The 23,447-nt window shown below is 41.6% G+C and overlaps 1 protein-coding gene across 4 annotated transcripts in view; it reads left to right on the forward strand.

Annotated features, from left to right (window-relative positions):
- Window positions 1-23,447, forward strand: part of LOC150075060 (TATA-binding protein-associated factor 172-like) — a 934,682-nt gene that overhangs the window by 575,081 nt on the left and 336,154 nt on the right. For all 4 annotated transcript variants that reach the window (XM_090388242.1, XM_090388245.1, XM_090388243.1 and 1 more), the window contains exon 23: window positions 234-335. In XM_090388242.1, coding sequence (XP_090244368.1) covers window positions 234-335 — 102 coding nt within the window. The remainder of the gene's footprint in view (window positions 1-233; window positions 336-23,447) is intronic.

Consider the following 23,447-nt stretch of genomic DNA (forward strand, 5'->3'; position numbering starts at 1 on the left):
CCCACCTGGCCAAAAATCTCTCAACATATTCAAGAATCTGTCGTTTCCTTTGGTGCATCAGTAGACTTTTATGAATCCTTGGTTAGATCTTACTGAAATGATATGAAACTTTATCTGTTGTATTTGTTTTAGCAGGTGTTTTTTATATTTCTCACCTGATCACATTTCTACATTATTGGAGAAAGGTAAATTTCTTCATCATTTTTTTTTTTTTTTTTATGAATATGTATTAGTTAGCCGAGAAAGCTTCATTAAGAAGATGTAATTCTGTATCCAGTAGAAAAAGTGGTCCCCCATCATCAGAAGTACAACTAGATGATGCATCTGACGATGAGGTAGTTTTTGATTTTGTCATTTGTACATAATTATTATTTATAACACTATTAAAAATTGATAATAAAAAGCAAATTGTCTTTAAGTTCATTATGTGATGAAGTTGTTCATTATAGCATGAATTTTTAAAAAACATAAATTATTTAGATAGTCATTTTTGCAGTTATGACATGATGGTCATTTTTTCAGTTTTAGGCAATACATCTTGACTACTTTCAGGATTAGCATTAGTAATGGCATATGATGCAAGAAAGCAAGCTTATATAGCATCAGCCAAAAAAAAAAAATAAATAAACACTTCCCATTTCACCTATTCACATGCTCCAAAAGTTTGTCCGGTTCTTGAATTTATTTAAGCTATCAACTTCCACAACTGCCAATGGAAATTTCTTCCACAATCAACCACCTGCTGGCTAAAGGAAAGTTTCTGCTCATCTATTCGGAAACTGTCTTTCCTCAATTTGAATTATGCCTCCTCAAGTGTGTAATCTGAGAGAGACGAAGAATCCCATCAGCATTGAGCTTGCTCAAACCATTCTAAGCTTATACACTGCAATCAGATCATATCATCCCAGGTGCCTAGTCTCCAGAAATTTCCAGAACTTAAGAGTTTCCTGGTAAGATCAGCCCTTTGTTACCCTCGCCAATCAGGTTGCCCTTCTCTGTACTCATTCTAGCAACTCTATATCCTTCCTAAAATGAGCCTTCCAGACCTGTATGCAGTACTCAAGATGTGATCTGGCAATTGCCTTATACAAAGGGATAATCACCTTTCCCCTGCTAGCAAAATTACTGTATATCATTAACAAGATTCCATGAGCTGCTCTGGCACCTGTCTGCACTGCTCAGAAAACTTCATATCTGACTGCACAGTTACCCCCAGGTCTTTTCCATTCTCCGCTTCCCTGAGTGTAGTACCACACAGTTTGTATTTTACTCTTGGTTTACTGCTACCCATATGCATTTGTATTTGTGAAACTTCATTTGCCACTTCAGCAAATTTGCCCAACTTTTCTAGATTCTCTTGGTGTAGCATACTGTCATTACTGTCATTAGCAACCCTCCTTTGTATCATCTGCAGACTTGGACATTAATCCTATTATGCCTTCATCAATATCATTGATAAATGTAGAAAACAACAATGGGGCCAACACTGAACTCTGGGAGATTCCACTAATAAAAATAGTCCACGAAAAGCAGTGTTCATTGCTTCTTCCACTCAACCATTCCTTTATCCATAGTGGCAGCTTGTCCTTAATGGCACACCTACTCTAATTTGTACAGCAGTGTTTCATGTGCAACAGTATCAAAAGCTTTCTTGGAATCCAAATAGATGATATCAAAGTAATGTTTTGCATCCAGTTGCTTTGTTACCACATCATAATATCCAATCAGATTTGTCAGACAAGATTTCTCCTTATGAAACCTATGATGTGTCTAAACTATAACTGCAATGTTGTCTAGATGTTCCTACATTACTTCTTTAACCAGTGACTCCATTATTTTCCCTGGAACAGAAGTTAAACTAACAAATCCATAATTATGTCACCCTCTGATCCTCTTATTGAATTCGGGAACATTTCACATCTCCAGTCCGTGAGAACTTGAGATGTGATGCTTTGATAATTATGGCTAAAGGTTTGCTTATTTTCTTTGCTACCTACCTTCATATAACTAGATAGATCCCATCCACTCCTGGTGCCTTCTTATGTTTAACTTCAAAGATTTCTCCCCCACTTTGCTCTCATTTATTACAAAATCATTTAGCTCCCTGTTAGAGTTTGTTGAACTTCTGGCCTCCACTTCCCTGCAGAATTCCTGATGTGTCAATGTAGATGCAAAATATTCATTCAGTTTGTCAGTTACCTGAGCAGGATCATGAACAGGCGAACCAACAATATCAAATAGACCAATCTGATTCATCCCATTCCTTCTAGAGTTTGTATAATTAAAGAAGTCTTTGCTGTTTATCTTTGCATCCTATGCCAAAGATTTCTCATAATCTGCTTTCATTGCCTAACCTCCTTTGTGACCTGAAGCTTGTATGTACCATAAGTTTTAGATAAGTTATATGCATCCCTTGGATTTTTCCTCTCTACCACAAGTCTCATTAGTTCATTATTGAACTAATGAGACTCGTGAACCTTGAACAGTATCTGATAGTTGGTATGAAAAGCCTAGTAGCTTCTAGGTTTAATTCCTTGAATGCCTCCCAGTTAGAATTTTTTGTTGGTGATACCATCAGTTAGCCCCACTGTATAGAATTTAAAAACTGTCTGAGACCCCTGTAGTCACCTTTACGAAAGCAAAATCCTTTCACTTTACCCCTGATGGTAGTTACTTCTGAGTAAATCCCACTTCAGTACACTGTGATCGCTGCCACCTAATGGTTCCTTTATCTGCAGATTCTTAATGCATCAATAATCACTGCTGATAATGAGATCAAGAGTAATTCTCCCTTTATTTGCTTGTCAAACATGCTGCTGTAGAAAAATAAATTCCAATAAATTCACAAAAGACTTGCTAGTGTGCAAGTGACCAATCCAGAAGTTACATGACATTCTGATTTTCTGGCTCCCCCCCCCCTCTATTTCTCTGTACAATTGTTCCTTGTACTCATCAGAGTCATTAGGCCTATAACACACACCTACTCTCATTTTTGCTTTCCCTTTGCTTATGTCCCACCAAACTGACTCAACATTGTACTGGCCACCCGTGTCAACTTGATTCACTGCTTAGATTTTGTGTTTTTTAACTAACAGTATTGCCCCTCCTCCCTTCCTATCTTGCAGAGAAGTTGAAAATCGTGATTTTTGCATACATTGGTAGTTTAAGTGATTGTTTGAATTTTACATTACATACTGTATCTGTGGGTAAATCCCATATTTTGAGCCATTTCTTGATTAATTTAATAACATGTCATTTCTAAAACTGCCATTTCTATGCTTTTATATAAGAAATTACTCGGTTGGAAGGCAGTAATTTGGCTTCTGCAGTCTTATTGACTCGTTGCTGGTCACGTGACTAGGACATATCACCAAATGTCACTCCTTGACTGATTTGCAAGCCTCAAACCAGGTGAGGCAGGATTACTGGAGTATTCCAGATTAAACTAGAAATTTATAGAAAAGCTAGGAACTTGATAATTGGTTACTTGATATTAAAAATAGCTAAAACTAGTATAATAGGATTAAATATAACTGATAAATATTGAAAATGCCAGTTTCAGAGGAAAACGATTGAAAATAATAACTTTCAACCGTTGGTCTCTTTATGAAAGAATCAGTATGAGTATTTTAAATGCAGACTAAAATTTAATTGATAAACCAGATTCAACCTGCAAAAAGAGGCAAAGAAAGACCACTGCTGATGGGGGCAGTGACTTACCCACAAAAAATCAATCAAGAAGATTTAATTAATATCAATGAAAAACTTGATGCTGACAAGAAAACAGAGTCAGATTCTGGGCAGCCATCCCAAGGCAAAAGGAATCCACATTATATACATATGCCTCCAATTTGAGGAATACATGGCAACACAATGTAGGCTCACAGCAGCTGTCCATACAGACATTGTGGGATATTGGACCAGGCTGGAAAGGGTAGTGCAAGACCTGCATATCGAAAACCAGGTGCTGCAGGCAAAACTAGATGCCACAAAAACTAAAGAGCGAAAATATACAGAAATGTAACAGCACCTCCTCTCTTACCAAGAGACACTGAGGACCCAGGCTAAAACAAAAGGGCCCAAGTATCCCCTAAACAAAGCACCAAACTTAGTACTACTAAGACCAGTTTAAAAAGGTACTCACTTGAGTGCTCACACTAGTGAGGAACTCAAAGCAGCAATCACAAAGAACCTTAAAGGTGATAGGAAAACCCTGAAAATCAAGGGAATAAGAGAAACTACATCCCCAGGTGTTATTATTGAAACAGTCTCTCTCTCTCTCTCAGGCTGACTTAGATGTTGTAATTCTCAGATGTAAAAACCCTGGGTTTCAGAGCAGAACTGCTGAGGAAGAGGGGACCCTCAATAATCACTTTTGATATAGATAAGGAGATAACCAAGGAGGACCTCATAGATAAGGTAGTTCAGAACAATAAACAGGAAATGTGTCTTGAAGATAACGTAAAATTGGATTTCAGTCTAAAATACCACACCAAGTCATGATCAGATTGCAATGTTACTTGCGTAGCTGAATTATCCCCCAAATTGCATGGGGCCTACTCATACAACAGGACAAAATCTATACTGAAGTATTTCCGGTCCATACTGAGTGTTTCCGGTACCTAAGATTTGGCAATATCTCCCACACATGCAACTAGAAACAGAGTACATGTAATCGATGTGCCATAATAGGGCAAGACTACAATAAATGTTATAAAAACTTGCAACCAAAGTGTGCCAGCTTAGACTGTAATCATTCAGTTAGAGAATGCCCAGCGTATTTGAAAGCCAGAAAACAGATGCAATCTTTAATAGATTATGGGCAGACATCCTAATACAGATGGGGGCCCTGCTCTAAAATTTCTGCAACTGACTGCACAGTGGTCTTCAGCTGTGTGGACCAGCTCAGGCTCATTTCTGAAGAGAAAAGCGTAGATGTTATGCTGCTCCAAGAGCCTGACACTCACATGGGTAGGGTACAGATACCTTGTGATACACTCACATGAATAGGGTACAGATACTTTGTGGGCTGCCATCATAGTGAGAAATCCAACCCTTACTTTAACTAAAATACATGAGCTTTGTACTCCTTATACAGTATGTGCTCAGATTACCCACGCTTTACATGTTTTTTCTATGTATTGCAGGCCACACCAGGATCCCTATGTCCAGTACCTACTGTCTGCCACTACCCTTCTACCGGATTGTAAAATAGTAATTGGAACAGACTCTAATTGCAGATCGCCTATGTGGCACTGCAATGCTGACAATAGGTCTGGTATTTACAATGGCCAAATCTTGGAGGATTACATAGTAGCTTCACCATTCCTTGTACTGAATCAGCCTAACAATTTACCTGTCTACGGTTATTATTATTAGCTATGTGGTGCAAGGAAGCCTAAGGCTTCCAGCCAATAACAAAATTCCAAAGTTGCCCTGAGAGAGAGAGAGAGAGAGAGAGAGTCAAAAGTAGAAGGGAATCACCAAGAAAGAGAAGAATGATGATATCCAGCTCAGGATCCTGGGTGTGCCAAGCCCATACTCACCAGATGTGAGCCCCCTGGGGTTAATAGTTCAACTGTGGGGGAAGCACTATTGATGTTACATTGGCCACACGTTTGGTTGCACATAAGTTTACCAAGTGGCAGATAAACGAGGCATGGACCAAATTTTATCCTGGTGGGTCAAGTTGATTCATCTGCTCCCATCCATACAGACATAAAAAGGATACATGAGATCTATTTGCTGAGGTTTTATAGACATTCTAACAGGGTACAACCTCAGGTAATTCAAATCATTTGAACCTGGGTGAACAAGAGCCACCTTGAATGCATGTAATGCATCCACTAATAGGAGAAAATCAAAGATAAACGATGTGCCTTGATGCTCTTTAGTGGCCAAGCATCATAGGGTGCCTGCACCATGATAATCTTCTGCTAAACCTGTACAGATGTGCTAAAGATTACCTCAATAATAGAATTATTATGGTAAGGACTAGGTACTAGGAAATTTCACGGTACACAACTAGATGTCCCGAGTGCTCTGCCCTTGGACCCTTCTTTTGATTTGTAGTACTTATCGTATTTCTATCAATGGGCACAGGACTAATTGGCAGTATTGCGTATGCAGATGACATCATCCGAGTTGTAAAAATAGATAGCAGGGCTTGCCTGGAAATGCAGGCAAACCATGCCCTAGACAAGGTACAATGTTGGACTCAGACCCACAAACTCTCTTATTTCAAATGAAAAGACTAAGTCAATGCTTCTGAAAGGCACCTTACAAAGACACTCTGGCATAAATATAAATGGTACAACCATCTCATTGGTTACTGAACTCAAATATTAGGTTGTCATCTTTGACACTAAACTAACTTTCTATCTGCATCTGGTAAAGATGTCAGAAACTATGACCCCCCCCCATGAGAGCCTGAATAACAAGAACTGACTGGGGATTGAAAAAGAGAACATTAGCATTGATTTACAAAGCAGTTTTCCTTCCAATAATATGTTATGCCACGGTTGTATGATGCCAAAGAGCCCCATTTCTAAGAAACAGGTAAAATGGATTCATTCCACTGAATTTTCACCACCGGGGCTTGTCGTACTCCTGCTCCACAAGTCCTGGCAGGGGTTCTTCCCCCTGACCTCGAGGTGATTGGGCATGGCATGAATTATCTACATAAGAGAGGTATTGCCACAACCATCCTTGCCCCCGAGTGACAAGCGATTTTCTCAGTGATTTATAGTGCTCTTATTAAAGAAAAAGTTTTATTTGTTTTCTAGTGTATTTTCCTTTTTTATTTACTTCCAGCGGTTCTGTGCTTAAAGTATTAAGTAAGAACACAGAAAGGAAAACAAGCTTTCTTTATTTAGTATATATATATATATATATATATATATATATATATATATTGGCTAAGGTAAAGAAAGCCAACATGAGAACGACGAGAAACATCGGATAACCTACACGGAAAATTAGCTTCCCGATACGGCACTCTAGCACTGCTCGCTCGGTAAACAGAGGGTAGGTGTTATTGGTCTGGAGCAAAAACGAGAATGATATATTGATTGACAGGTAGGCGTGGCAAACGATGTGTGTTGTGATCATGCACAAGGTGCGCGAACACAACACCCAATAACATCGGTTTAGTGTCACTCAGAAGTATGGTAACTTGCCTTAATGAACGCTTTCCATAACGGTGAAAAAAAGTCAGGTTACCTCTACTTGAATCCCATGGGAGCTTGAACCCCTCCCGAAGTGGAAGGGGTAACCTAACATTTTTTCTTTAGAGTCATGGTGTACATAAGTTGTTTATTACCAAAATATTAATTTTTTATTACTGTACTTTTATTTTTAAAGACACTCGTGCAGATACAATCACATCATAACATCAATCAACGCACCAATAGCTATTCACTATATATATATATAAAGAAGCTTTCTTTCTTTTCCTATTATTTTCTAACCTACCATTTAAGGTCAGGTTATGAAAAATAAAGAAATCTTTTCCTTTTTTTTGTAACCAAACCTAAATCAACAGTATAGTAAAAACACTCATGAACTCCAAAAATCTGCTTTTAATAATGAGAAGAAAACATAATGAAGAACATAAAAATGAATGGAACAAAACTTTTATTAATTTAGTTTTCATCAAAAAATCAGCCAACGTTTTATTTTCCTTACAAATTTCTTCCATCTTTAAAAGGCGCCTCCATAGCCAGGTGGGCAAGAGCAGCAGCACGCTTTTTGATTAGACCGGGGTTCGAGCCCGTGACCACCAAATACGGAGGATGCGGAAAGGTCAGGGAATGACCACCGCATATCCCTGGAGCAATATGGCCTTAGTTGCTAATGTTCCTAAAAACCAAACAACAACAACAACAACCATCTTTAAAAGATTCATCGCTGCTATTACCTGTTTACCGTTCATCACAAAATTATTATGCACCGTTCTTTACTCATAAATACACATTATAGTGCCAACTAATGACTGCACAGTAGCTTGTCATCTGTCGTGCCCACCACCAATCATTTCATCATTTGACACGCCTACCAGTCAATCAATATATCCTTCTCGATTTCGGCTCTAGATCGATAACACCTACCATCTGTTTATCGAGTCAGTCCAGTGTCGGGAAACTAATTTTCCACGCAAGTTATCTTGGCGTTCTCGTGTTGGCTTTCTTTACCTTATCCTATATATTTTATTAATAACAAACAACTAACTTCTACAACCACTTGGTCCCTTGTGGCACAACTCCTGCCTCCCCATGGCAGGGCCAGTAACCTGGAGAAGAAACTCACTCTCCCAGGGCAAAAAGGAGCTACGATGGATAGCCAAAGAAACAATTACTGATCTCTCGATCCAGCTGCATCAACCAGGGATGATATAACTACACCAATGCAAAGAGGCAGAAAAAAGAAGAAACTGAAAATCCTGCTCCTCTTTTTCTAATTCTGCACTCCTTGACAGACAACCCAATGAGTAAGCATTCCCCATTTTTAATCCAGAAAAGTATTGAAAATGTGGCTGGCCCTCCAAAAATGGGCCAGCCACATTTTCCGAAGACTCCAATCTGGAGACCTAATTGAGATGAGTGAACATGAACACTCATAAAGACTGCTTAGAATATCTACATTTGGTAGAATTCCCACAAAGGTTACCCAACACGCCACCTTAAAACTCCTCTAAAGGGGTAATAGTGGAGTGGGATCTTCTTAACATTTCAAAGGAAGAGATCGTTCAAGAACTAAACAATCAAAATGTCATATATGCGAGAAAGATGGAGTATCTACTCGTACTCGGACAGTGATTCTCACATTCAGTACACCAACTCTGCCATTAACCGTAAAAGCTGGATATTTGAGATGTAAAATTAGACCATACATTCCTAACCCAGTCTGCTATTTTAAGGGCCAGAAGTTTGGGCACTCCCAAACAGTCTGCAGAGGTGTTACCACCTGTGCCTCCTGTGGTTCAAAAGAGCACATACACACAGACGGCACTGTGGAATGCAGTGCTGTCCAAATTTCCAAGGAAATCATTCGGCTTACTCAAATAAGTGCACCCAATGGCAGAGGGAAAAGAAAATCCAAAAATACAGAGTTGAAAACAAAGTGCCATACCACGAGGCAAAGAAACAGTTTTTAGTGTCCGCTAAATCGCCTTCTTATGCTTCAGTTGTGCAAAAGCCACAGTGCTTTGTAACAGTACAGACCGATTGCTCAGTCCCTCCAAGCATATCAATATCTGACTGGGCAAGATCATTTCTTTCCTCACTGAAAGAAAACTAAGCAACAGCAAAAAAGTCTTTCAGTTAACACTCCACTGACAGTACCGGCAGATAAAACCTCTGTACAGCACACAAGTTCAGAAGGAGAGAATCAAAAATCTCAAAGCGATACTATGGACATTGATACAAAATCACACGAAAATGATACACTTCTCGAAATACATGCAGAGGAAGACGTGGATATCAGTAGACCAATATTCCCAAAAAAATAAAAAACAAGAATAGATAAGCGTAAGCAAACTGCATCCCGTAAGCAAACAGATACACCTGATAATACTCAACAATGCAATCAGTCATATAGAAGAATTGTCACAGACTCCGAGCGAGCCAACTAAAATGATGTTTATGATGTTATTACAGAATATAATCCTGCTATTCTTTGCTTACAAGAAACAAATCTGACCCCTCAAATATCAGTAAGCATAAAACATCATATAATGCTTAGAAAAGATAGGAACAACTCTAATATAGCTCGTGGAGGGGTAGCACTACTAGTCAACTCCAGAACTCCTTTCAGACCTATCCCTCTGAAAACAGCATTAGAAGCAATTACTGCCCAAGTCAGTGTCAGGATAACAATAACAGTTGTTTCCTTATATCTTTCGCCCAATCGTTCCAACTTTTGTTGATTTATATGATTTAGCCACGCAGCTACCACCACCTTTTTGTATCTTGGGTGACTGGAATAGGTACCACCCCTTATGGGGTTCTTTACGTCTTGATAAGAGAGGTCAATTGATTGAAAAAAATTCTTGAAAGGCACAAACTTAACGTTGTTAAACAATGGCAGTCACACATATGCATTTCTTAGAAGTGTCTTACATGTCTTAGAAGTGTACCCATACCTCTGATAATTATAACAAATCATAACCACATGAAGTTCATTAAACCTGTTGGACATCAATCTAATAAAGTTCATGTTTGTTTATCAATAAACTTTTTAACTCTACAGGATATTTCCAAGATCCAGTTAATTCCATTTTTGTTTTTGTTTTCATTAGAAAAACGTATATTCACCTCATCACTGACATCATCTCTGCATAGACCCATATATATTAGGTTTCAGTCATATAACTTAATAAGTAGATCTTCTTTATTTGTGCTCATAATTAGATCATATAATATTATTTTCAAAGGGTTAGTGATATTCAATCTCAATTTTTTTATGAGGTTATTTGAAATAATATCCTCAAGTGTTGTTCCAATTTCTCCTTGTTAGTCTCAATTGCGGTACCCTTTGTCAGGTAGTCTGCATTCTCTTAATTTCTACCCTTTTAAGCGAATTTTCCATGATTTTAGAGATGCTCTTCACTACATCCATGTTTCACTTAAGTTTAGAATTATGCTCAGGCCTCATCAAAAATACATTATTACAACTAACATTATTTCTAAGCCCATTATTCTGCTTTGCATAGCTGCCATAATTAGTTATGTTATCCTTCCAATTTCCTTTTTAACACCATTTTTAACAACTTCACTGTATAGCTTGCCAGTACACCACAAAACCCGTAATTATTGTTATGTATCAGTTAGTGACTCGTCTAAACATCTATTTGTCTCTTTCAACCGTTCATTATCGTTTCCCAATTTCTAGGCCAAGCTTTCCAGCTAATCCCATTTAGCTAATATTTGAGAGATAGCATCATTATTGATTCCATGTTCTTTAGGATTCCTCTAACTTTCTTCTCATACATGTAATGGCAACATTGATTGGTCCATTATGGAAATCGTTAAGTGTTGATTGTGCTTATTTTGGTTATTCAGTTCATCTCTATGAAACAACTGTGTGAATCTATTAAATTTGGTTCAAAATCCACTTCATTTTCTACTAAATCTTGCATAGGATTTTCAGAAGTGTGTGAGGCATACTGATGTTTCTCAGTGCCACTGTTCACAGAATTATTAAAATTGTCAATATTCTCAATTGGATTTGTATGTTTACTCTCAATCTTTTTTTTTTTTTTTAACGAAAACCCCGAACACAAGAGGTATTCGAACCTGTAGTACTTAGTGCCGTGCATGGGTTGGAGGTTGAGAAGATGAAAGAAAATATTTGTTGACATTAGACTTGAACTTCTGTAGTTCATGTCTAATGTCAAGAGAACTCTAAAGTTAAATTTGACTGCTGTTGATTCTAATTTTCAGGAAATACATACGAAGGAAGGTTATTCCAGAAAACAGCATTTGAATGAATGAATAAACGAGGAAGATGAAATTTTGGGTCTGTGAATTTGAAGTTGGACAGTAAATGGTTGTTGGCTGGGGGCAGCATGTGTTCGGACTGTTCTGAAAGAGAGAGCCTGAATTATAGAAGCCAATTCAGAAGAAAAGTGCCCATGGAAGTAGTAGTGGCATATGATGCAAGAAAGCAAGTATATGAGCTTATGCAGCATCAGCCCAAGAAAAAAAAAAAAAATCACACCATTCCCTCCAAATGCCTGTCCAGTTCCTCCTTAAATTTATTCAACCTATCAACTTCCACAACGACAGATGGAAGTTTGTTCCAGCAATTAACCCCCCCACCACCCGGCTAAAGGCAAATTTCCGCATATCTATTCTACATCTGTCTTTTCTTAATTTGAATTTATGCCCCCTTAGGTTCGTAATCTGAACAAGTGGAAGGATCCCATCAAAATTCAGCATGCTCAACTCAGATCACCATGCAGGTGCCTAGTCTCCAGCCACTGCAATTTGCAGAACTTAAGCCTCTCTTGGTAAGAGGATCCCTTCATTCACCTCACCAATCTTGTTGCCCTTCTCTGTAGATGCTCAAGCAAATCTACATCCGTCCTAAAATGAGGCATACAGAGGGACAATCACCTCCTTTTCCCTGCTAGCAAAATTCATATATATCATTGACAAAACCCCATGACCTGCCCTGGCAGCCTGTCTGCATTGCTCAGAAAACTTCACATCTGACTGCACAATTACTCCCAGGTCTTTTTCATTTTCTACCACCTTACGTGTAGTACCATACAGTTGGTACGTGTGTCTCTGGAGTTACTTCTACCCATATGCAGTACTTTGCATTTGTCAAGGTTAAACTTTGGTTGTCACTTCTTAGCCCATCTGCCCAAATTATCTAGATCCTGTTGCAGGAGCACACTCCCATTACTGTCATTATCAACCCTGCCAACCTTTGTATCATCTAAAATTCGACACTAAGCCTGATATACCTTCATCAGTATCATTGATAAATATACAAAACAACAGTGGACCCAACACCAAACCCTGTGAGACTCCACTAATAACAATAGTCCACGAAGAGCAGCTCCCATTGATTACCTCCCTCTGTCTTCTCCCACTCAACCATCCTTTTATCCATTGTAGCAACTTACCCTTAATAACATTCTGCTCCAATTTGTACAATAGTCTTCCATGCGCAGCAGTGTCAAAAGCTTTCCTGAAATCCAAATATATGATATCAAAATTATTTTTTGCATCCAGTTCCTTTGTAACCACATCATAATATTTTATCAAATTTGTCAGACAAGACTTTCCCTTAACAAACCCACGCGGTGTCTGAATTATTGCTGCAGTCTTGTCTAGATGATCTTGCAATGCATCTTTAACCAGCGACTCCATTATTTTACCCAGAACAGAAGTTAAGGGGATACATTTTCACATCTCCAGTCCGTGGGGATGTCCCCTGAGTCCAAGGATGCTCTCATAATTATGGCTAAGGGTTTGCTTAGTTGCTTTGACGCCTCCTTTAATATAACTGGATAGATCTCATCCGTCCCAAGTGCCTTTCTTATGTTTAACTTCAACAATTTTCCTCCACTTTGCTCTCAGTTATTACAAAATCATTAAGCACCCTGTTACAATTTGCTAACCTGGCATTTTCAAACCTTAACTCCTCATGTGTGAATGTAGATGCAAAATACTCATTCAGTTTGCTTGTTTGTTATCTGTGCAGGATCATCAACAGTGGAACCATCGATATCAAGTGGACCAATTAGATTCATCCCCTTCCTTTTAGAGTTTATATAAGTAAAGAATTCTTTGCTGTTTTTCTTTGCAACCTTTGCCAAAGATTTCTCATAATCTGCCTTCACCTGCCTAACCTTCTTTGTAACTTGGTTACAGACCAGCTTATATCTGCCATAAGCTTCTGAGTCGCTTGATAATATATATGCATCCCATGCATTTTTCTTCTCTGTCACAAGTCTCATTAGTTCATTTGATAAACTTGAACAACATTTCTTAATAGGTATGAAACTTTTAGTAGTTTCCACGATTAAATCCTTGAATGCTTTCCACTTAGAATTTGCTGTTGGTAACACCGTCAGTTGATCCCACTGTACTCACCTTTACGGAAGCAAAAACCCTTACCTTTACCCCTGATAGTAATTATATCTTTAAGTAAATCCCACATCAGTACACTGTGATCACTGCCACCTAGTGGTTCCTCTATCTGCAAATTCTTAATACACGAATGATCACTGCTGATAACCAGATCAAGAGTATTACCCTCTCTGGTTACCGCTCGAACATGCTGCTGCAGAAAACAATCATCCAATAAATCCACAAAAGTCTTACTAGTGTATGGTGCCTCCGTAGACAGGTGGGAAGGAGCAGCAGTGCGTAGCACATGCTTCTTGATTAGATTGGGGTTCGAGCCCGTGACCACCAAATACAGAGGATACGGAAAGGTCAGTGAATGACCACCGCATATCCCGGAGCAATATGGCCTTAGTTGCTAATGCTCTTAAAAATCAAATAACAAACAAACAATCAAACAACTTACTAGTGTAACAGATATTTATTTAAAGTATACCCAGTAAAATAAAATAAAATAAAATATTTCCAGAAGCTTTCGGAACTCGTGTCCCTTTCTCAACTGACAGAATTTTTAAATACATTACAAGCAAACTGTGGCACGTTACTCATTCGTCATTGTTGTAGCACGGACGTGTGCTGCCTTGCGCCAGTGATCATCCATCAATAAAACGGTTGTCTCCAGGATTGGATGTATACGCATGCCTTTCTGGCGATTTAATGCCTTAGGGTTGTTCATTATGTTTAGTGACTCTAGCCATAGGCGGTGGCGAAAGTGTCGCGCGTGGTCCACTATCTCAAAGTCGCGCTTGGGGTCAAGATCGTGGTTGGTAGCCCAAAAATGTTCTGCAAGCGCGGACTGGTCAGTTTCGGCAAGCCGGATTGCTCTGTCGTGTTCCGTGAGGCGATCCTGGAGACGTCTCGATGTCTCACCTACGTAGCAACTGTTACAGGCCCTACAGGTGATACGGTACACTACATTGCTGCGTAAGACAGGTGTGACAGGGGTCTTCACACTGGAGACAAGTGAACGTAGGTTCCTACCTGGTAATTGTACACATTTTATGTTGTAACTTCTCAGGATCTTCGAGATACGTCCTGACACTCCTGGATAGTACGGAATGTAGGCGGATGATATGCCGACTTGCTTCGGAGGTCTTGGGTTGGAAGTAAGCTCTTGTGCCTGTAACAAGCATCTGTTTAGTACATGGGATGGGTAACCGCATCTGGTTAAGTCCGCCTTCACACGGGAGATCTCGTTACGTCTAATTGTGTCGGTGCTGGAATGGCTCCAGGCCCTGGAGAACAGGGTGCGGGCAGTGCTATTGAGATGGCTTGGAGCGTGGCCGGACCCGTAGTTGGTGAATTGACCGCACCACATGGGTTTGCGGTATACTGAGGTCTCTAGATGTGGGCCTACGCGATGCACTAGCACGTCCAGAAACGGGAGCGAACCGTCCACCTCTGATTCTACGGTAAACTTGATGAAATTGGATAGAGAGTTGAGGTATTCTAGTAGTACCGTTTCAGAACCACGTGGTATTATGGTAAAAATATCGTCGACATATCTACACCACGTTGTAATAGGTGTAGGTGGGTTCTGGTGTATCTGCTTCTCCAGATCTTCCATGGCGATGTTAGCTACTACGGAACTGACAGGGGCACCCATAGCAGTGCCATGTACTTGTTTGTAGAGTGAGTCTTCAAAGGTGAAGATGCTGCTAGAGAGGCATAGGTTGAGGGCGGTACAGATGTCATCAGTGGATAGTGACGTCCTGGATTGGAGGCTTAAGTCGCTCTCAAGGAGCCTTCTGGCGCAGTGCACGGCCTGTTGGACGGGAATCGAGGTGAATAAAGAAACCACGTCAAATGATGCCATGACAGAGTTATCAGGGATTGAAATGTCCTTAATGGTGTTAATGAATTCACTGCTGTTTTTAACGGTGTGAGATGTATTACCTATAAGAGGCGAGAGGAGGCTCGCGATGTGTTTGGACAGTTCATACGTTGGGGCACTGCAGCAAGACACTATAGGTCTGAGAGGAATACCCGGTTTATGGATCTTTGGTAATCCGTAGAATTGTGGTAGTTGACAGCCAGTACCACGCAGAAGATGGTGAGTCGCGGTCGGGATCTTCTTATCTTTAAGCCATGCGTGGACAAGTTTATTAACATTTGCTTCCAGACGTTTCAAGACTTTAACGGGAGGATCAGGTAGAGGTTCATATACGTTAGGATCGAGTAATAGGGCCAAGGCTTTCTCTCGGTAGGCTGATCGGTCCAGCACAACAGTCCGGCGCCCTTTATCCGCAGGAAGTACAACGATGGAGTTGTCTTTTCTTATAGATGACAGGGCGGCACGTTGGCGGTGGTTGAGGTTTGAGCACGTTTTTCGAGTGTTGCGGAGGACTGCGGCAGTCTTGAATCGGATCTCGTTGGCAGTTTCTTCGGGAAGGTTGGTAATACTGGCTTCTATGCCCATAGCGAGCTGTGTGATGGGAGGTTTCGATGGTATAACGGCGAATTTCATACCGTTTGATAAAACACTCAGCTGCTCGTTGGACAGTTGTTTGTTACTTAGATTCAAGACGAAAGAAGTCGTGTCGTCTGAACGAGTGTTCGTCTTTAAGGAGTTAGTTTCTATGCTCAAGTTTATGAACTTGCGCTGTTGGCGTAAACGGTAGGTATCCGAGGTCTGACTAGCCCGATGGCAGATGGTATGTATAAGGTTTGTAAATACAATAGGCGAGACCTTACCTTGTATATGTTGTAACAGTCTGGACTTGTTGTAGTCAGCGTTCCTGATTTCATGGTGGAGATGGGATATCCATAAATTTAACGTGCGCAGGCTGAAGTTAAAGCAGGCACGATCCATATGAGAGTTGTGGAACGGGGCTTTGTATCGGAACCCTTTAGGTATAATTCGATTGCTTTTGCATCTGTGGGCGAAGCGTAAATGTTGCCTGTAGCGAGCTATTGAGAGGAAGCATTTTTGCAACTGTGCACAATCGTTGTAGGTATTATGGCCATAAAGTGATCGAATAGTGACAAATGGGCCTGGAGTACTGGGGTCCATAGTTTAACAGATATTTATTTAAAGTATACCCAGTAAAATAAAATAAAATAAAATATTTCCAGAAGCTTTCGGAACTCGTGTCCCTTTCTCAACTGACAGAATTTTTAAATACATTACAAGCAAACTGTGGCACGTTACTCATTCGTCATTGTTGTAGCACGGACGTGTGCTGCCTTGCGCCAGTGATCATCCATCAATAAAACGGTTGTCTCCAGGATTGGATGTATACGCATGCCTTTCTGGCGATTTAATGCCTTAGGGTTGTTCATTATGTTTAGTGACTCTAGCCATAGGCGGTGGCGAAAGTGTCGCGCGTGGTCCACTATCTCAAAGTCGCGCTTGGGGTCAAGATCGTGGTTGGTAGCCCAAAAATGTTCTGCAAGCGCGGACTGGTCAGTTTCGGCAAGCCGGATTGCTCTGTCGTGTTCCGTGAGGCGATCCTGGAGACGTCTCGATGTCTCACCTACGTAGCAACTGTTACAGGCCCTACAGGTGATACGGTACACTACATTGCTGCGTAAGACAGGTGTGACAGGGGTCTTCACACTGGAGACAAGTGAACGTAGGTTCCTACCTGGTAATTGTACACATTTTATGTTGTAACTTCTCAGGATCTTCGAGATACGTCCTGACACTCCTGGATAGTACGGAATGTAGGCGGATGATATGCCGACTTGCTTCGGAGGTCTTGGGTTGGAAGTAAGCTCTTGTGCCTGTAACAAGCATCTGTTTAGTACATGGGATGGGTAACCGCATCTGGTTAAGTCCGCCTTCACACGGGAGATCTCGTTACGTCTAATTGTGTCGGTGCTGGAATGGCTCCAGGCCCTGGAGAACAGGGTGCGGGCAGTGCTATTGAGATGGCTTGGAGCGTGGCCGGACCCGTAGTTGGTGAATTGACCGCACCACATGGGTTTGCGGTATACTGAGGTCTCTAGATGTGGGCCTACGCGATGCACTAGCACGTCCAGAAACGGGAGCGAACCGTCCACCTCTGATTCTACGGTAAACTTGATGAAATTGGATAGAGAGTTGAGGTATTCTAGTAGTACCGTTTCAGAACCACGTGGTATTATGGTAAAAATATCGTCGACATATCTACACCACGTTGTAATAGGTGTAGGTGGGTTCTGGTGTATCTGCTTCTCCAGATCTTCCATGGCGATGTTAGCTACTACGGAACTGACAGGGGCACCCATAGCAGTGCCATGTACTTGTTTGTAGAGTGAGTCTTCAAAGGTGAAGATGCTGCTAGAGAGGCATAGGTTGAGGGCGGTACAGATGTCATCAGTGGATAGTGACGTCCTGGATTGGAGGCTTAAGTCGCTCTCAAGGAGCCTTCTGGCGCAGTGCACGGCCTGTTGGACGGGAATCGAGGTGAATAAAGAAACCACGTCAAATGATGCCATGACAGAGTTATCAGGGATTGAAATGTCCTTAATGGTGTTAATGAATTCACTGCTGTTTTTAACGGTGTGAGATGTATTACCTATAAGAGGCGAGAGGAGGCTCGCGATGTGTTTGGACAGTTCATACGTTGGGGCACTGCAGCAAGACACTATAGGTCTGAGAGGAATACCCGGTTTATGGATCTTTGGTAATCCGTAGAATTGTGGTAGTTGACAGCCAGTACCACGCAGAAGATGGTGAGTCGCGGTCGGGATCTTCTTATCTTTAAGCCATGCGTGGACAAGTTTATTAACATTTGCTTCCAGACGTTTCAAGACTTTAACGGGAGGATCAGGTAGAGGTTCATATACGTTAGGATCGAGTAATAGGGCCAAGGCTTTCTCTCGGTAGGCTGATCGGTCCAGCACAACAGTCCGGCGCCCTTTATCCGCAGGAAGTACAACGATGGAGTTGTCTTTTCTTATAGATGACAGGGCGGCACGTTGGCGGTGGTTGAGGTTTGAGCACGTTTTTCGAGTGTTGCGGAGGACTGCGGCAGTCTTGAATCGGATCTCGTTGGCAGTTTCTTCGGGAAGGTTGGTAATACTGGCTTCTATGCCCATAGCGAGCTGTGTGATGGGAGGTTTCGATGGTATAACGGCGAATTTCATACCGTTTGATAAAACACTCAGCTGCTCGTTGGACAGTTGTTTGTTACTTAGATTCAAGACGAAAGAAGTCGTGTCGTCTGAACGAGTGTTCGTCTTTAAGGAGTTAGTTTCTATGCTCAAGTTTATGAACTTGCGCTGTTGGCGTAAACGGTAGGTATCCGAGGTCTGACTAGCCCGATGGCAGATGGTATGTATAAGGTTTGTAAATACAATAGGCGAGACCTTACCTTGTATATGTTGTAACAGTCTGGACTTGTTGTAGTCAGCGTTCCTGATTTCATGGTGGAGATGGGATATCCATAAATTTAACGTGCGCAGGCTGAAGTTAAAGCAGGCACGATCCATATGAGAGTTGAAAGCCCCGTTCCACAACTCTCATATGGATCGTGCCTGCTTTAACTTCAGCCTGCGCACGTTAAATTTATGGATATCCCATCTCCACCATGAAATCAGGAACGCTGACTACAACAAGTCCAGACTGTTACAACATATACAAGGTAAGGTCTCGCCTATTGTATTTACAAACCTTATACATACCATCTGCCATCGGGCTAGTCAGACCTCGGATACCTACCGTTTACGCCAACAGCGCAAGTTCATAAACTTGAGCATAGAAACTAACTCCTTAAAGACGAACACTCGTTCAGACGACACGACTTCTTTCGTCTTGAATCTAAGTAACAAACAACTGTCCAACGAGCAGCTGAGTGTTTTATCAAACGGTATGAAATTCGCCGTTATACCATCGAAACCTCCCATCACACAGCTCGCTATGGGCATAGAAGCCAGTATTACCAACCTTCCCGAAGAAACTGCCAACGAGATCCGATTCAAGACTGCCGCAGTCCTCCGCAACACTCGAAAAACGTGCTCAAACCTCAACCACCGCCAACGTGCCGCCCTGTCATCTATAAGAAAAGACAACTCCATCGTTGTACTTCCTGCGGATAAAGGGCGCCGGACTGTTGTGCTGGACCGATCAGCCTACCGAGAGAAAGCCTTGGCCCTATTACTCGATCCTAACGTATATGAACCTCTACCTGATCCTCCCGTTAAAGTCTTGAAACGTCTGGAAGCAAATGTTAATAAACTTGTCCACGCATGGCTTAAAGATAAGAAGATCCCGACCGCGACTCACCATCTTCTGCGTGGTACTGGCTGTCAACTACCACAATTCTACGGATTACCAAAGATCCATAAACCGGGTATTCCTCTCAGACCTATAGTGTCTTGCTGCAGTGCCCCAACGTATGAACTGTCCAAACACATCGCGAGCCTCCTCTCGCCTCTTATAGGTAATACATCTCACACCGTTAAAAACAGCAGTGAATTCATTAACACCATTAAGGACATTTCAATCCCTGATAACTCTGTCATGGCATCATTTGACGTGGTTTCTTTATTCACCTCGATTCCCGTCCAACAGGCCGTGCACTGCGCCAGAAGGCTCCTTGAGAGCGACTTAAGCCTCCAATCCAGGACGTCACTATCCACTGATGACATCTGTACCGCCCTCAACCTATGCCTCTCTAGCAGCATCTTCACCTTTGAAGACTCACTCTACAAACAAGTACATGGCACTGCTATGGGTGCCCCTGTCAGTTCCGTAGTAGCTAACATCGCCATGGAAGATCTGGAGAAGCAGATACACCAGAACCCACCTACACCTATTACAACGTGGTGTAGATATGTCGACGATATTTTTACCATAATACCACGTGGTTCTGAAACGGTACTACTAGAATACCTCAACTCTCTATCCAATTTCATCAAGTTTACCGTAGAATCAGAGGTGGACGGTTCGCTCCCGTTTCTGGACGTGCTAGTGCATCGCGTAGGCCCACATCTAGAGACCTCAGTATACCGCAAACCCATGTGGTGCGGTCAATTCACCAACTACGGGTCCGGCCACGCTCCAAGCCATCTCAATAGCACTGCCCGCACCCTGTTCTCCAGGGCCTGGAGCCATTCCAGCACCGACACAATTAGACGTAACGAGATCTCCCGTGTGAAGGCGGACTTAACCAGATGCGGTTACCCATCCCATGTACTAAACAGATGCTTGTTACAGGCACAAGAGCTTACTTCCAACCCAAGACCTCCGAAGCAAGTCGGCATATCATCCGCCTACATTCCGTACTATCCAGGAGTGTCAGGACGTATCTCGAAGATCCTGAGAAGTTACAACATAAAATGTGTACAATTACCAGGTAGGAACCTACGTTCACTTGTCTCCAGTGTGAAGACCCCTGTCACACCTGTCTTACGCAGCAATGTAGTGTACCGTATCACCTGTAGGGCCTGTAACAGTTGCTACGTAGGTGAGACATCGAGACGTCTCCAGGATCGCCTCACGGAACACGACAGAGCAATCCGGCTTGCCGAAACTGACCAGTCCGCGCTTGCAGAACATTTTTGGGCTACCAACCACGATCTTGACCCCAAGCGCGACTTTGAGATAGTGGACCACGCGCGACACTTTCGCCACCGCCTATGGCTAGAGTCACTAAACATAATGAACAACCCTAAGGCATTAAATCGCCAGAAAGGCATGCGTATACATCCAATCCTGGAGACAACCGTTTTATTGATGGATGATCACTGGCGCAAGGCAGCACACGTCCGTGCTACAACAATGACGAATGAGTAACGTGCCACAGTTTGCTTGTAATGTATTTAAAAATTCTGTCAGTTGAGAAAGGGACACGAGTTCCGAAAGCTTCTGGAAATATTTTATTTTATTTTATTTTACTGGGTATACTTTAAATAAATATCTGTTAAACTATGGACCCCAGTACTCCAGGCCCATTTGTCACTAACTTACTAGTGTATGAGTGACCAACCCACAAGTTCGAGTCAGTATCTAGGAAGTTAAAATCCCCCATTATAAGACATTCTGATTTACTAGCCCACTCTATTTCTCTGTACAATTGTTCATTGTACTCATTCGAGTCATTAGGCCTATAACACACTCCTACTCTTATTTTTGCTTTTGCAGTGCTTATGTCACACCAAACTGATTCAGCAGTGCACTGTTCATCTATATCAACTGGATGCATGTCTTTTGATTTTGTTTTTCTTAATTAACAGCATGAAACCTCCTCCCTTCCTATCCTGTCTATCCTTTGTGTACACACTGTACTCCCCACATTCCAATTCTGCATTCCTAATATCAGTGTGACACCAAGGCATGCAGCAAAAACAGTATGTCTATGAGACTGAGTGGAGAGATTCTGTTAGAGATAAGTCATTGATTAACCTAACTGCTCTCTTCTGAATGGAATCTAGAAGCCTGAGAGAGGTTTTGAGGGCACTGGCCAGATGTCGAAACAATATTCCATGGTAGGACGGATTTGCGATTTGTACAGAGTGAACAGCTGTTGGAAGGAAATGTAACACCGAGAGCAAAAGAGAAAACCAGTTTTTTAGATGCAGAGGAAGTAATATTTGCACTGTGCTTGTGCCAAGAGATATTAGAAGTCAGGATAATCACCAAATGAGATCTGTCATCTTGCCTAGAAATCGGAGTGTCAACTAAGTTGTCTTTGCCCCACTGGAGAATTACCTGGAAGTTGTACTTCAGGAATTGGTAGTGGATATTTGAGAAGCTGAAGCTGATTGAGCAGGGCGAGGTTTCTCAAACTGGAAAGTGGAATGCAATGTGCTATCATCAGCAAAACTATGGATAGGATTTCCAGCCATGGTAGAAGGTCATTAATATACAAGAGGAAAAGAGTGGGGGAAAGAACTGAACCTTATGGGACACCAGCATTAATGGAGAAGTTAATGACCACTGCATATTCCCGGAGCAATATGGCCTTAGTTGCTAATGCTCCTAAAAACCTAATAACAAACATCAGAAGTTTTGAAACAGTAATCCAACCAAGAAAAAGAAGAAAAGAAATCTCGTAGGTCATCCCATTTTGCATTCTTATAACGGCGCCTCCGTAGCCAGGTGGGAAGGAGCAGCAGTGCGTAGCACACGCTTCTTGATTAGACCGGGGTTCGAGCCCGTCACCACCAAATATGGAGGATGCGGAAAGGTTAGGGAATGACCACCGCATATTCCCGGAGCAATATGGCCATAGTTGCTAATGCTCCTAAAAAACCAAAAAAAAAAAAAAAAAACAGCATTCTTATAATGCCAAACAACACGAGGTTGTTTGGCAATACAAGATAAGATCGAAAAGAGGTGATTCCAAATTACCAAATCTCTGACAGGGAATATCGGAACATATATATGCACAAGTTAACTCAGGGCTCGCATCTGATGAGTATGGGCTTAGCACACCCAGGGTCCTGCTCCTGCCTCCCCATGGCCAAAAGGAGCAAAACATGGATTGTGACATTTTCCACCGATTAAGACTGCAAATCTGAATCCTATGGATTTATATCAACCTGATAGGGCTCATCCAATCCAAAGCGACTGAGGACGGATGCCCCTCGAATAGAACACCCAAGCTCTCTGATTCTACATTCACTAACCTACCAGCCCTTATGCAAATAAAATACAAAAATGTCTTGAGAGCATATCCTCAGGGGCAAAGCCCTCTCAATCCTAATCTAATCAAACTCTAGGGGCTCACTGGTGAGTATGGGCTGGATATCATCAATCTTCTCTTTCTTGGTGATTTCCTTCTCTCTCTCTCTCTCTCTCTCTCTCTCTCTCTCTCTCTCTCTCTCTCTCAAGGTAACTGATTTTTTTTTTTTTTTTTTTTTTTCTGCCTGGTGCAG

This window comes from Mastigoproctus giganteus, chromosome 14 (assembly GCF_048544385.1).
Source record: "Mastigoproctus giganteus isolate SK-2022 chromosome 14, ASM4854438v1, whole genome shotgun sequence".
NCBI classification, from domain to species: Eukaryota; Metazoa; Arthropoda; class Arachnida; order Uropygi; family Thelyphonidae; genus Mastigoproctus; species Mastigoproctus giganteus.